Source organism: Leucopleurus acutus (genome assembly GCF_964270905.1).
Source record: "Leucopleurus acutus genome assembly, chromosome: 3".
Classification (NCBI taxonomy): domain Eukaryota; kingdom Metazoa; phylum Chordata; class Mammalia; order Artiodactyla; family Delphinidae; genus Leucopleurus; species Leucopleurus acutus.
The window spans coordinates 120,462,059-120,474,357 of record NC_139145.1 but is presented as its reverse complement, the minus strand read 5'-3'; the positions used below and the strand labels follow the sequence as shown (position 1 = coordinate 120,474,357).

The 12,299-nt window shown below is 39.0% G+C and overlaps 1 protein-coding gene across 2 annotated transcripts in view; it reads left to right on the top strand.

The window, feature by feature from the left end:
- The window catches only part of MCCC2 (methylcrotonyl-CoA carboxylase subunit 2), a 63,977-nt gene that overhangs the window by 3,188 nt on the left and 48,490 nt on the right, over positions 1 to 12,299 (top strand). For both annotated transcript variants that reach the window (XM_082835244.1, XM_082835245.1), the window contains exons 2-4: positions 425 to 491; positions 7,898 to 7,982; positions 10,272 to 10,373. In XM_082835244.1, the coding sequence (XP_082691370.1) occupies positions 425 to 491; positions 7,898 to 7,982; positions 10,272 to 10,373 (254 nt within the window). The remainder of the gene's footprint in view (positions 1 to 424; positions 492 to 7,897; positions 7,983 to 10,271; positions 10,374 to 12,299) is intronic.

Genomic DNA, 12,299 nt, shown 5'->3' with positions numbered 1-12,299 from the left:
GGCATTCTAACCCTCAAAGGGCTTATATTCATTGACAAAAGAAAACAAATACTAGAGATCAATTAAGTTCTGTAGATGTGTAAGGAAGGAAGTTGTTAAAATGAATGGGAGTAGCCAGAAATTGTGTTGGAGATGAGATGGAACATCAGTTAGGCTTTAAAAGGGGGGTGAGATTTGGATAGATGGACCAGAGAGGGGGGTGGTAGTGCAGAAGAGCTTGAGCAAAGACAGAGAGGCACGAATTAATCTTTTTTACACGTTGGAGTTGGCCCAGCACAGAGGCCACACAGGTGGCAAAGTGGCCCAGTGTGGAGGCCACATGGGGTTGGCATGTAATGCTGTTCTCCTTAACCCTTATTATGGTAAAAAAAAAATCATTGCTTTCCTATAATACTCTCCCTGTTTTTCTTTGCTTCTGTTTTAGGAAAACTACGAGCAGATGAAAGCACTAGTAAATCAGCTCCGTGAACGAGCACAGAACATCAGACTGGGTAAGCACTCATTTATTCTTCAGTTTATGCTTTTAATTAAGATGTCCCTTATAATTATTCATTTTAGGAAAAACTAGTAACATCAGGCTTTTGACTCTTCAAGACTGTGCATTTGCTGTTGGTGGGAATGTAAATTGAGGCAGCCACTACGGAACACAGTATGGAGGTCCTTAAAAAACTAAAAAGAGAGCTACCATATGATCCAGCAATTCCACTCCTAGGCGTATATCTGGAAAAGATGAAAACTCTAATTCAAAAAGATACAGTGTACCCTAGTGTTCATAGCAGCACTATTAACAAGAGCCAAGACATGGAAACAACCCAGATTTGGTTTAAGATGTGGTATATATATCCACATAAATATATGGGTGTATACTCAGCCATAAAAAAGAAGGGAATATTGCCATTTGTAGCAACATGGATGGACCTAGAGAATATCATACTAAGTGAAGTAAGTCAGGAAGAGAAAGACAAATATTATATGATATCACTTATATGTGGAATCTAAAAAATAATGCAGATGAATCTATATACAAAACAGAAACACACACACATAGGAAACAAACTTGTGGTTACCAAAGGGGAAAGGGAAGGGGGGAGAGATAAATTAGGAGTATGGAATTAACAGATACAAATTACTATACGTAAAATAGATAAGCAACAAGAATTTACTGCATAACACAGGGAACAATATTCACTATCTTGTGATAACTGATAATGGAAAATAATCTGAAAAAAAAATATAAAACTGAATCACTTTGCTGTACACCTGAAACTAACACAATAATATAAATCAACTATACTTTAATTTAAAAAAAAAACGCATTTGTTGGCATGCAGACATCTTATTTTTTCCTATTACTTGGCCAGATTTTCTGCTCTTATAGCACTGCCATTATTTGGGAGAAAGTAGATTTCCCCCAAATCTCCTGGATTAAACAAGTTTGGGATTGAACCTGGGCCACGGCAGTAAAAGCACCAAATCCTAACCACTAGACCACCAGAGAACTCCCTTGTCAATTTTTAAAACTATTTCTTCTTAAGGTTTTTATTTCAGCCACAGCATCACACTGAAATTTTTGTTTCACTTGAAGCAACTAAACCATTTTCTGTCCATTAGTCATATTCATACTACATACTACATTTTGCGTAATTGTGAATTTTCTGCTGTGTCATGTAATTTGGAAATAATTTCTATCTGGGTTTATTGCTAATTAAATAAATGAGAGATCCTAAAAACTTTGTAAATTGTCATTTTAAATTTTTAAATTGTGGACATAATAGACATTTTTTTGCTTGGAAGAAATTGCATCATAGGGAGGAATATAAAATATTAATGTATAAACAAGTACCACATCACATTCTATTGTGCCCTTATTGGTATATATGACAATTTAGAAGGCTATGTGACTTGAAACTATTGGCCATGTCCAAAGTAAGAGTCTTAATATATTACAAGTACCTAACTGAGACGGAACTATATGAATTTTACAGCCTTCATTTAAAAAGAATTCTCCCCAATGTCCTCATAAAGAATCTATTTTATCCGTAAACCTGTGGTTTAAGGGTATTGTTTCATTCCTGGGTATAATCTTATCACACTCAGAGGACAGACTTTCAGTAGAAGTCATTAGTGAAATAATTTAGCAAAACCTTGATAGATTTCTCTTTAGTTTAAATAAAAATGTTTTTTATATTTTTCTCCTCTGAGGATTTTACGGATGGAGGCAAGGTAATTAATTAATGGCAGATGAACAGAAAGACCATCCAAAGTTGTATATTCACTTGTGTAGGTGTTAGGGAAGAAATAAGCTCAGTATTTTGGTCCTTTGTAGAATTTTGAGGGTGGAAGTCTGGACTGGTTACTCTAATAATTAAGCAACTTTGGTCCAGTTATTTAATCCCTCTAGTAAATTTTCAGTACCTCATTCCTAACTTGAGACTTAGGAGTGGGTCTGTGAATTATAGGCATTATTCATTCCAAGCACACATTGCTGTCTTCTTTTGACTTAATAGATTAATCAAAATTAATTGAAAAGACCAGAAATTAAATCCATTTGGAATATCTTGGTCTCTGTCTTTTGTACTATAGTAGTTTAGGGTCAAAATCAATTAAATCCTGTAAAAGTTACCATGACATGAACAAATAGATATGCAACTCAGTGTGGGACCAGTTGAAGCAAAGACCTCATTCAGATGGCAGTAATTGCTCCCATTCTATCTATGATCTATGACAGTGCAGGGGAGAATTAAAAAAAAAAAAAAGTGAAGAGCATAAACTTCATGTAGCTCCTTCTAAGTTAGGTATTTGTAATATATGAAGCATATTGTTTTGATGATGGCTGTATTCAGTTCCTTTGGATTTAAGTCACAAAAATCCAAATCAAACTTGTTTAATCCAGAAACCAACAACCAAACCATGGAAAGAAAGTGCTGAATGAAGCGGGGGGCTCCAGCCCCAACAGGACTCACTGTCTCTGCCCATCTTCTCTCATTTCAGGATGTGTATATGTGTGGACTGCATTCTCTCTGGCTTCTCTGTGAGTTGGGGAACTATGTTGCTGGTAGGTCAGGGATTACATTCTTACAGTTTACAATCTGAAGGAAAGATCTAGTTATCCTTTCATCTCCGATTTGGAAAACTTTGATGGGTTCACTTGGGTCCCATGTTCATTCTTTGGCCCAGCCACTGTATCCAGGGGGATATAGTACTTAATGGTGCCAGCCTGGACCCATGTCCACCAGGGCTAAAGTGTACTGTGGCTGGCAGCTCCTGGAACTTCATGGTGGTGGCAGTACTGTTTTCAGGAAAAGGGGAAAGGAAAGCATGCAGTCAAAAAGCAAAGATGTCAATTACACTGTCCCCAGACCACCCTAATTTCTCTCTAGGGAGAGAGGGGTGTAAGTAGGAGGGTGACTTGTGCAAACAGGGGTAGTGGATATTTGCCATCCTTTTTGACCAGGTAGCTCTCGAACCCCTGTGCTAAGTGTGAGGAAATGGTGTTAAAAAATGACATGAGTTTTTGTCTACTGGGTATGATTCGAGAGGCAAAATATCCTGCTGGCAGGCTTTTCAGAATGATGACTAGAATGATGACTAGAAGCCATCTTGGAATAAGGTCTTGTCTCCTGAAAAAGAACCAAAACCCTTGTTGAGATGAAAGTATGTTTTGTTAGGGAGCAGAATTGATGAATTGATCATTCCCTTTGGATATTAAGACTAGAAGGTTTGAATAAGAGGTGGAAGAGTCCTCCAGCACTGAGCATCTGCTGGGGATGTGACGCTCTGGTCTCTAAAGGGGAAGACGACTGAGCAGGGCTCCTTGGGAGGGAAGCCAGGAAAGGACAAAGCCTTCTTCACAGTGTTGCCTGGGACTAGTACTGTTATGCCAGGAAAATGGATATTACACAGATATGTATAATTTAAAAGTAATATATGCTTATGTTATATAATATATATATTATACTTACAGAAATTTTGGAAAATAGAGAAAAGTATAAAGAAGAAAAGAACAAAATATCACCTATCAGTAATACCTCTAAACACATTAAAAAAATTATATTATTCAAGTATTGTTGATTTACAATGTTGTGTTAATTTCTGCTGTATAGCAGTGATTCAGTTATGCATATATATATGTATATATATATACACACACTCTTTTTCATATTCTTTTCCATTATGGTTTATCAAGGATATTAAATATAGTTCCCTGTGCTATACAATAGGACCTTATTGTTTATCCATCCTATATGTAATAGTTTGTGTCTGCTAATCCCAAACTCCCAACCCATTCCTCTCCAACCCCCTCCTCCCTCAGCAACCACAAGTCTATTCTCCGTGTCTGTGAATCTGTTTCTGTTCGTAGATAAGTTCGTTTTTATCATATTTTAGATTAATATGTGGTATTTGTCTTTCTGATTTACTTCACTTAGTGTGATAATCTCTAGGTCATCCATGTTGCTGCAAATGGCATTATTTCATTCTTTTTTATGGCTGAGTAGTATTGCATTGTGTGTGTATATATATATTTTGTCCAGATATATGCCCAGGAGTGGGATTGCTGGATCATATGGCAACTCTATTTTTAGCTTTTTGAGGAACCTCCATACTGTTTTCCACAGTGGCTGCACCAGTTTACATTCCCACCAACAGTGCAGGAGGGCTCCCTTTTCTCCGCACCCTCTCCGGCATTTGTTACTTGTAGACTTTTTAATAATGGCCATTCTGACTGACGTGAGGTGGCACCTCATTGTAGTTTTGATTTGCATTTCTCTAATATATAATTAACAATGTTGAGCGTCTTTTCATGTGCCTGTTGGCCACCTATATAGACATCCTGACTTTTATTTATTTATTTTAAAACTAAATTTATTTATTTTATTTATTTATTTTTGTTTGCATTGGATCTTCATTGCTGCATGTGGGCTTTCTCTAGTTGCGGCGAGCAGGGGCTACTCTTTGTTGCGGTGCGTGGGCTTCTCATTGTGGTGGCTTCTCTTGTTGCGGAGCATGGGCTCTAGGCACATGGGCTTAGTAGTTGTGGCACATGGGCTTAGTTGCTCCGCGGCATGTGGGATCTTCCCGGACCAGGGCTCAAACCCACGTCCCCTGCACTGGCAGGCAGATTCTTAACCACTGTGCCACCAGGGAAGCCCCATCCTGACTTTAAAATTCATAAGATTTCCTAAGTAATTTTCAGATAAGAAGGAGTGACAGTGTTTCAGGTTGCTTTGAAAGTTAATCCTTGAAGTTTTCATTTGATAGAACTTGTGATAAATAAAAAGGTTGACAATAATGAGTGGACTCTTGTCCTCCTTTTTGTCTTTTCCTTTCTTTCTGCCTCACTGCTACCTTTGTTTCAGATTTCTTCTCAAGGCACCGTCTTTGCTATCCTCTTTGGTTCTTGTTGGAGCATGTAGGATTGCTGGGAGTGGCTTAGTCATTTCTGTAGGTGGAACAAGGATTAACCCAGCTGTGTTATTCGTGGTAGCCAGAACTAAGTACTTTGATTAACACAAGTTAACTGAAGGGCTCTAAGTGTTTTGATAGATTCAGAAGTGCTTAGTTTTTCTAAAACTGGGTAATAACTTTATTGATATAGAAAAACACAAGTAGTTTTTGGTGGTTGAAAAGGGGTCTTTTAATGACCTTAAGATAAGGCTTGTGTAGTTTTTTTAAAAATTTATTTTACTGAAGTATAGTTGATTTACATGTCATGTTAATTTCTGCTGTACAGCAAAGTGATTCAATTATACATATATATACATTTTTCATATTCTCTTCAATTACAATTTATTACAGGATATTAAATATAGTTCACTGTGCTATACAGTAGGACCTTGTTGTTTAAGACTTGTGTAGTTTTTGAAAACCTTTGGAAATTCAAGTTAAACTGCATGCAGGTAGTTCCAGCAATGCATATAGCACCGTTGAAGTGACCACAGTTAGACATTTGAGCTGTGCACCCAGAGGCAGACAGCTATGTTGCGACTGCCCCCTGGTGACAGAGATGAAAAGATGCTATAAACTGTAAAATGCTTCCTGATTTTAGGGGTGTTAAAATGTGAACAAAATGTGTGTTTTAGAATCAGTGCAATGTGGTAAATGAGATAGAAGGAAAACATCAGGCTTTTCTGGCTCTGAGTCTGTGAGAGTGGAGATAGTTAAAGCAAAATCTTTTAAGAGTAATCCTTGGAAAACTAAGGTGCTGTGACATTCTGTCTTTTTGTGGTGGTCCACATATCCTAGGCCAGTTTAAATGCCAGAGGAGCTGAATTCTGTGACCTGAGAATCTGTATCAAGGATAGCACTCTTTCTGGTTTTTCCTAATAAAAACAGAATTCACTAGGTGCTCGGAATAGCAAAGTGAAGCTCTAGGCAGAATTAAGAATAGTGTTGCTCTAAGTACTAACAAAACAAAACAAAACACAGATACGTTTTCTTATCTCTTTTTCATCCCACCCTCCCCTGCCATGCTTTTTCCTGCTATCCCCTTAGTGGACGCTTATGTCGCCAAACTCTCCAAAGACCCTCACCCAAGCCTGGTCTTCTTTGCAGTGTCTTAGGTTTATTTTTCTTTAATACTTACTTTTAAACAGCTTTATTAAGGTATAATTGATATACAGTAAGCCGCATTATTTAAAGCTTACAGTTTGATGAGTTTTGACATATGTATACATCCGTGAAACCGTCACCACAATCAAGACGATGAATGTGTCACTCTCAGAAGTTTCCTCTGCCCTTTGTCACTCTCTCGTCCTCCTTCTCTCCTATAACTATACACACCTCAGTAGGACACTCTGGAGAAAAGAGGAAAGCTGTTTGATTTAATTCATACTATCTTGTAAGGCTTTCCCTCCCAGAATAATTTTCATTTTAAAAGATTAGATGCATGTTATGATTTTCTTGGTTACCTTAAGGCAGATTTAGTCTTAAAAATATACCCTCTACCTTTTCAGAAAAAAAAAAATCCCCTTAGACATAGGAAAGTCCTGATTTGAAAATAATGTTGCGCTACTTGGAGGCTTGTTTGAAATCTGTATGAACTTATTTTCTCACCTAAAAAACAAATAGCTTTCTTCAACAGCTGAACATTTCAGTAGACAAGGAGTATATTAAGATGGAATTCTTGGGCAACAGTGAAGGTAAATATATTAAGGTACAATTTTATCGTCTGTTCTGATTATTTACCGTGGTTTGCTGAGAGTGGGTTGTGGATATTCCCCAGGTACCGAACCCAGCCGTTCTCAGGCTGGATGAGGTTTGGTGTACCCCTCACCTCAAGCAGCCTCACTGGGTTGGTTACCCCAGCGGACTCTTCAATTATTGTAATTTCCTTTAGTCTGGAGCAATGTCAGGAAACATGGAAGATCATCTCTGATTCAGGATACTAACAAAAGGGGACTTTTAAATTGCTATATAAGGTGTTCAACTCTCTCCTATTTGTGGGCTTAAAAATAGCACCTTTAGCTAAGTTTTTTTGTGCTTATTATGGAAATCATTTCTAAAATAATGCTTTTTACCTGGTACAAATGAAGTTAGGAACTTTTCAAATTTCACATAGCATATAGGACAGTGCTAGTATTTATAGTAGGTATAATAAGTGTGGTGGAGATGAGACAGTATTTGCAATGTATGAGATGCAGAGAACAGTACTGCATTATTTCCTTAAGTAATTACTACTGAATTTAGAAAATATATAATATACTGTGGGCTCAGGGATAGATTGATTTTTAAAAATGCCAGTTTCAATGATTTGAAAAATTAGCTGTTTATCACAGGATATGTTAAATTTTTAAAAAAGTACCATATTTTGGACTAAGTGTTATATGTTTTTCTGATATTAAGTTAAATGGAGACCTTATAATGAATTCATCTAATCGAATCATATTTTTTATCACAGGAGGTGGTGAGAAAGCCCGAGCACGTCACATATCAAGAGGAAAACTGTTACCAAGAGAAAGAGTTGACAATCTTATAGACCCAGGGTTGGTACATACCCAAGTGCTGGCTCAGGGTGTTCTCTATTCCATGGTGCTTTCTTAGACAGTCTTTTTTGTTTTTGTTTTGTTTTGTTTTTTTGCCGTGCCACGTGGCTCGTAGGATCTTAGTTCCCCGACCAGGGATTGAACCCAGGCCCTCGGCAGTTACAGTGCAGAGTCCTAACCACTGGACCGCCAGGGAATTCCCATCTTAGATAGTTTTATAAATAAATGATTTTAAATTCTGGTTCTTATCGTAAGATTCAACAACAGATGTTTATTGCGAGGCTACTGTGTGTCAGGTGCTGTTCTAGGTGCTAGTGACACATCACTGAACAAAATAGACAAAGTTCCCTGCCCTACTGGAATCTACATTGTAGCAGGAGGAGATAGAAAATAAACGATAAGTGTCATAAATTATATAGTATGTTAGAAGGTGATAAATGTCATGGGAAAAAGAAAAGATAGACCAGAGTATGGGAGAGAAAGATGAAGGTCAAGTTGTAGTTTCAAATGAGGTGGTTAGAATAGGCCTCACTGAGGTGGTGACATTTGAGCAAAGATTGGAAGGAGTGAAGAGAGATGGGCTCTGAATATCTGGGGAGAGAGCGTTGCAGGCGGAGGGGAGTGTTCAGTGTGAAGGTTCTGCAGTGGGGACAGGTCACAGATGGTGATATGGAAGGGACTGGAAGGTGGTGGGGTGGCGGGAATACACGGGGGAGTAGCAGGAGATGGGTGATTTTGGTAAGGGTTTTGTAGGCCGGTGTAAGAGTTTGGGCTTTTACTCTGACAGAAATGGGGAGATTTTGTAGGACTTATCTGACTTAGGTTTTAAAAAGTTATTCTGGCTGTTGTCTTGTGAGTAGACTGTGGGCCTTGAGGGTGGAAACACCAAGACCAGTTAGAGAGAGGGACTTCCCTGGTGGTGCAGTGGCTAAGACTCTGGGCTGCCAATGCAGGGGCCCGGTCAGGGAACTTAGATCCCACATGCTGCAACTAAGACCCAGCGCAGCCAAATAAATAAATAAATAAACAAACAAATAAATAAATCATAAAAAAAAAAAAGACCAGTTAGAGAGAGAAATGAAGGCTCAAAAGTATTGTTTCGGGGGACATGCACACAGACGCCCAACCTGGAGACAAACACCGCTAACACCTAGTGTGTATCCTTCTACACTGTTTTTATGCAAATGTGAATCACTTTTTTTTTTTATTACACACAATTCACTCTGTTTTTTATTGAGCTATAATTGATTTACAATATTATATTCGTTTCAGATGTATAAAATCTTGATTCAAAACTTTTTTTTTTTAAAGAAAAATGGAATCATACTAAATGTGGTGTTTTATAACTCCCTGCCCACCCCTGTCCCCCGTCCCCCCAGTGTATCCTGAACATTTAAGTGACAATAATACAGTGGTTAAGAGCCTGGTCCCTTATTACGGAGCTTATTAAAACCCAGCTCTGCCACTTACTAGTAGTTGTGTGACCTTAGACAACTGACCTAATCTCTGTGTTTCAGTTTCCTCATCAGTCAGTGGGGATCATAATAGGATCCATATCAGGAGGTAGTTCTGAGGAATGAATGAGTTAGTGTTTCTGAAGCTCCTAGGAGAGAGGCTGGCATGTGGTAGGTGCTACGTAAGTGTTAGGTGCTATTCTTTTTCTATATTAATAAACACATCTGTACAACATCTTTAAAAATAAGAACCTAGTGTTCCTTTGTATGGCTATACTGTATAAATCCCCAGGGTGGTCACACTAGGTTTTTTTTTTCTTTTAAATTTATTTTATTTCTTTATTTTTGGCTGCATTGGGTCTTCATTGCTGCACGTGGGTTTTCTCTAGTTGCGGCGAGCGGGGGCTACTTTTTGTTGCGGTGCGTGGGCTTCTCACTGCGGTGGCTTCTCTTGTTGTGGAGCACGGGCTCTAGGCACGCGGGCTTCAGTAGTTGTGGCGCACCGGCTTCAGTAGTTGTGGCTTGTGGGCTCTAGAGCGCAGGCTCAGTAGTTGTGGCACACAGGTTTAGTGGCTCCGCGGCATGTGGGATCTTCCTGGACCAGGGCTTGAACCTGTGTCCCCTGCATTGGCAGTCGGATTCTTAGCCACTGCGCCACCAGGGAAGTCCCCTAGATTTTGTTTTTGACATTCTTTTTGTAGATTTTATGTCCAACACGCATATTTGAAACATTGCCCCATTAAAGAAGAAAATTTCCTTTTCCACGTGTTAACTGTTTAAATATGATTTTTTGAAAAACGACATTAATTCAAGCAACATCTTTTCTTCCGTTCAGGTCTCCATTCCTGGAATTATCCCAGTTTGCCGGTTATCAGTTGTATGGTGATGAGGAGGTCCCTGCCGGTGGCATTATTACAGGCATTGGGAGAGTGTCAGGGTGAGTATTCTGCCCACACTCAGCCATGTGGTTCAGGAAGCAGGCCGAAGAGGCAGGGTGTCCAGCACTCACTGCTCTGCATGTGAGCATATGAGTTTTATGCTTGTGATATTATTTAGGACTGAGGCTTCCTACCCAGACATGTGTTAGATTCATCTGTGGAGTGTGTGCATTTTAGCTGTTGAGATTCCATGGAGGCAAGGGCCAGGGCAAGACTGATTTTATTTTTCCACTAGAGCTGCTCTAGTGTTGGATAGTATGACTGAAAAAGAATTCACTCGTTTAAAAGGTCTAAAGTAGTACTTCATAGTAATTGAAATTGACCTTTCTTACATAATCGTATGGTTGAATGTGGTCAGCACTCTTTCTCTGGCAGATGATAGATGTGCAAACTAGTTAAAAGCAAAAAAGAATTTATTGACTCTCTTAACTGATGAGTCTGGGCCTAGCTGGGTCGAGGAGCACAAACGGTGTTACCAGGTCACAGGCTGCGTTTTGGTTTTGTTCCTAGGCAGGCCGAGCTGGCCACAGGCATCCCCAGCTTCTGCGCTCTAAGCTTAGCAGCTGCAGTGGGCTGAGAGCTCCTGAGGGTGAAGGCCAGGGACCAGAGCCCATTGTTGAGCCCACGGCGTGGACGCTGAGTAGAAAGGCCTGGTCCTTGTGCTCACATCTGAAGATGGGCTTTGGGGTCAGTCCCGCTAGAACCTCAGGGATCAAAAATAGAGAAAGGGCAGTTTCTGAAAGAAAGTTTAGTTTTGTTGCCAAAATAATAGATGCTGGGTAGGCAAAACCAATAGATGTCTAATACAGTGTTTTTGTGGACTAATTTTATTTCTCATTCTGTAACGTGTCTGTGACCTTTTAAAAAGACAAGTAAAAGTGGTTATGTCTCTTGTCCAAGGTCGTATATATAGCAAGTGGCAGAGTCAGAATTTCAGCCTAGCTTTGTCTGACTTCATAGCCTGGGCTCTTTCCTGTACCAGAGCTTCTTAAGCTTTTCTAGTGCAGCATCCCCAGGATGGAGGAGTGACCATACTCTGGAGGTGTGGGGGGTATGGCTCAGCACCCGCCAAAGCCTAAATTCCATTTGAAGTCTAGTTTGTTCAATGTTAAAGTCATTAGAAATGTACATCCCACTCTATAAAATGTTAATTATAATGTGGAAAAAGGCTTTATATATAACCTAGTGAATAAAATTGATGCTCAAAGGAGAGGAGCCACATACCCTAATAAAAGAAGTACAACACCACCTGAGGCTGTGTGCTCAGTTGCTGTTCTCTACTTCATTTTCAGCAAGAATTCAATAAGTTTCTTTTTAGAATTCTAGAGAATATAAAGTGAGGTAACAAAAACATCATAAATATAAAGATTAAATTTTGTAAAGACCACACTGTTGTTCTCTCCAGTTTCAAGTGAGCCTCTGATCTTCGGGTTTCCTGGCAATGCTAAGCAGGCTCCCTTACTGGCCCTCTTCATTCACTTACTTCCCTGCTTCCTGCATGTTACTTGTGAGCCATGGTACCTGACAGGCTGGTTTTGGTGAGAAAGGGCACCACTAATGTCTCATTATAGTATATGCTTTCAGACTACTATTTTAAAGTTTGTACCTATTGTTCCTTTAAGCAAGATAAGTGTTGTACTTTAAACTTCTTCTAGTTTTATAGAAAAGCATATGGCAGTGACATGAAGAAAATATGAAAAATAAATACTTTTGATGGATCAGTTTTCCTTTTTGAAAATTACCTTCCTAAAGGGAAATTTTAAAGGTTTACCATGTGGGATTTTCTCACCCTGAGACTTGGATTCCTTGTTGTTGTATTATCTTGTATTATCTTGTTAGGACCCCTTCCTTCAAAGAACCATTACAAAATGTGGCTTAGGTTGTTAGTTTTCCTCTACTAATATGGGGTGATGATTCTTTAAAAA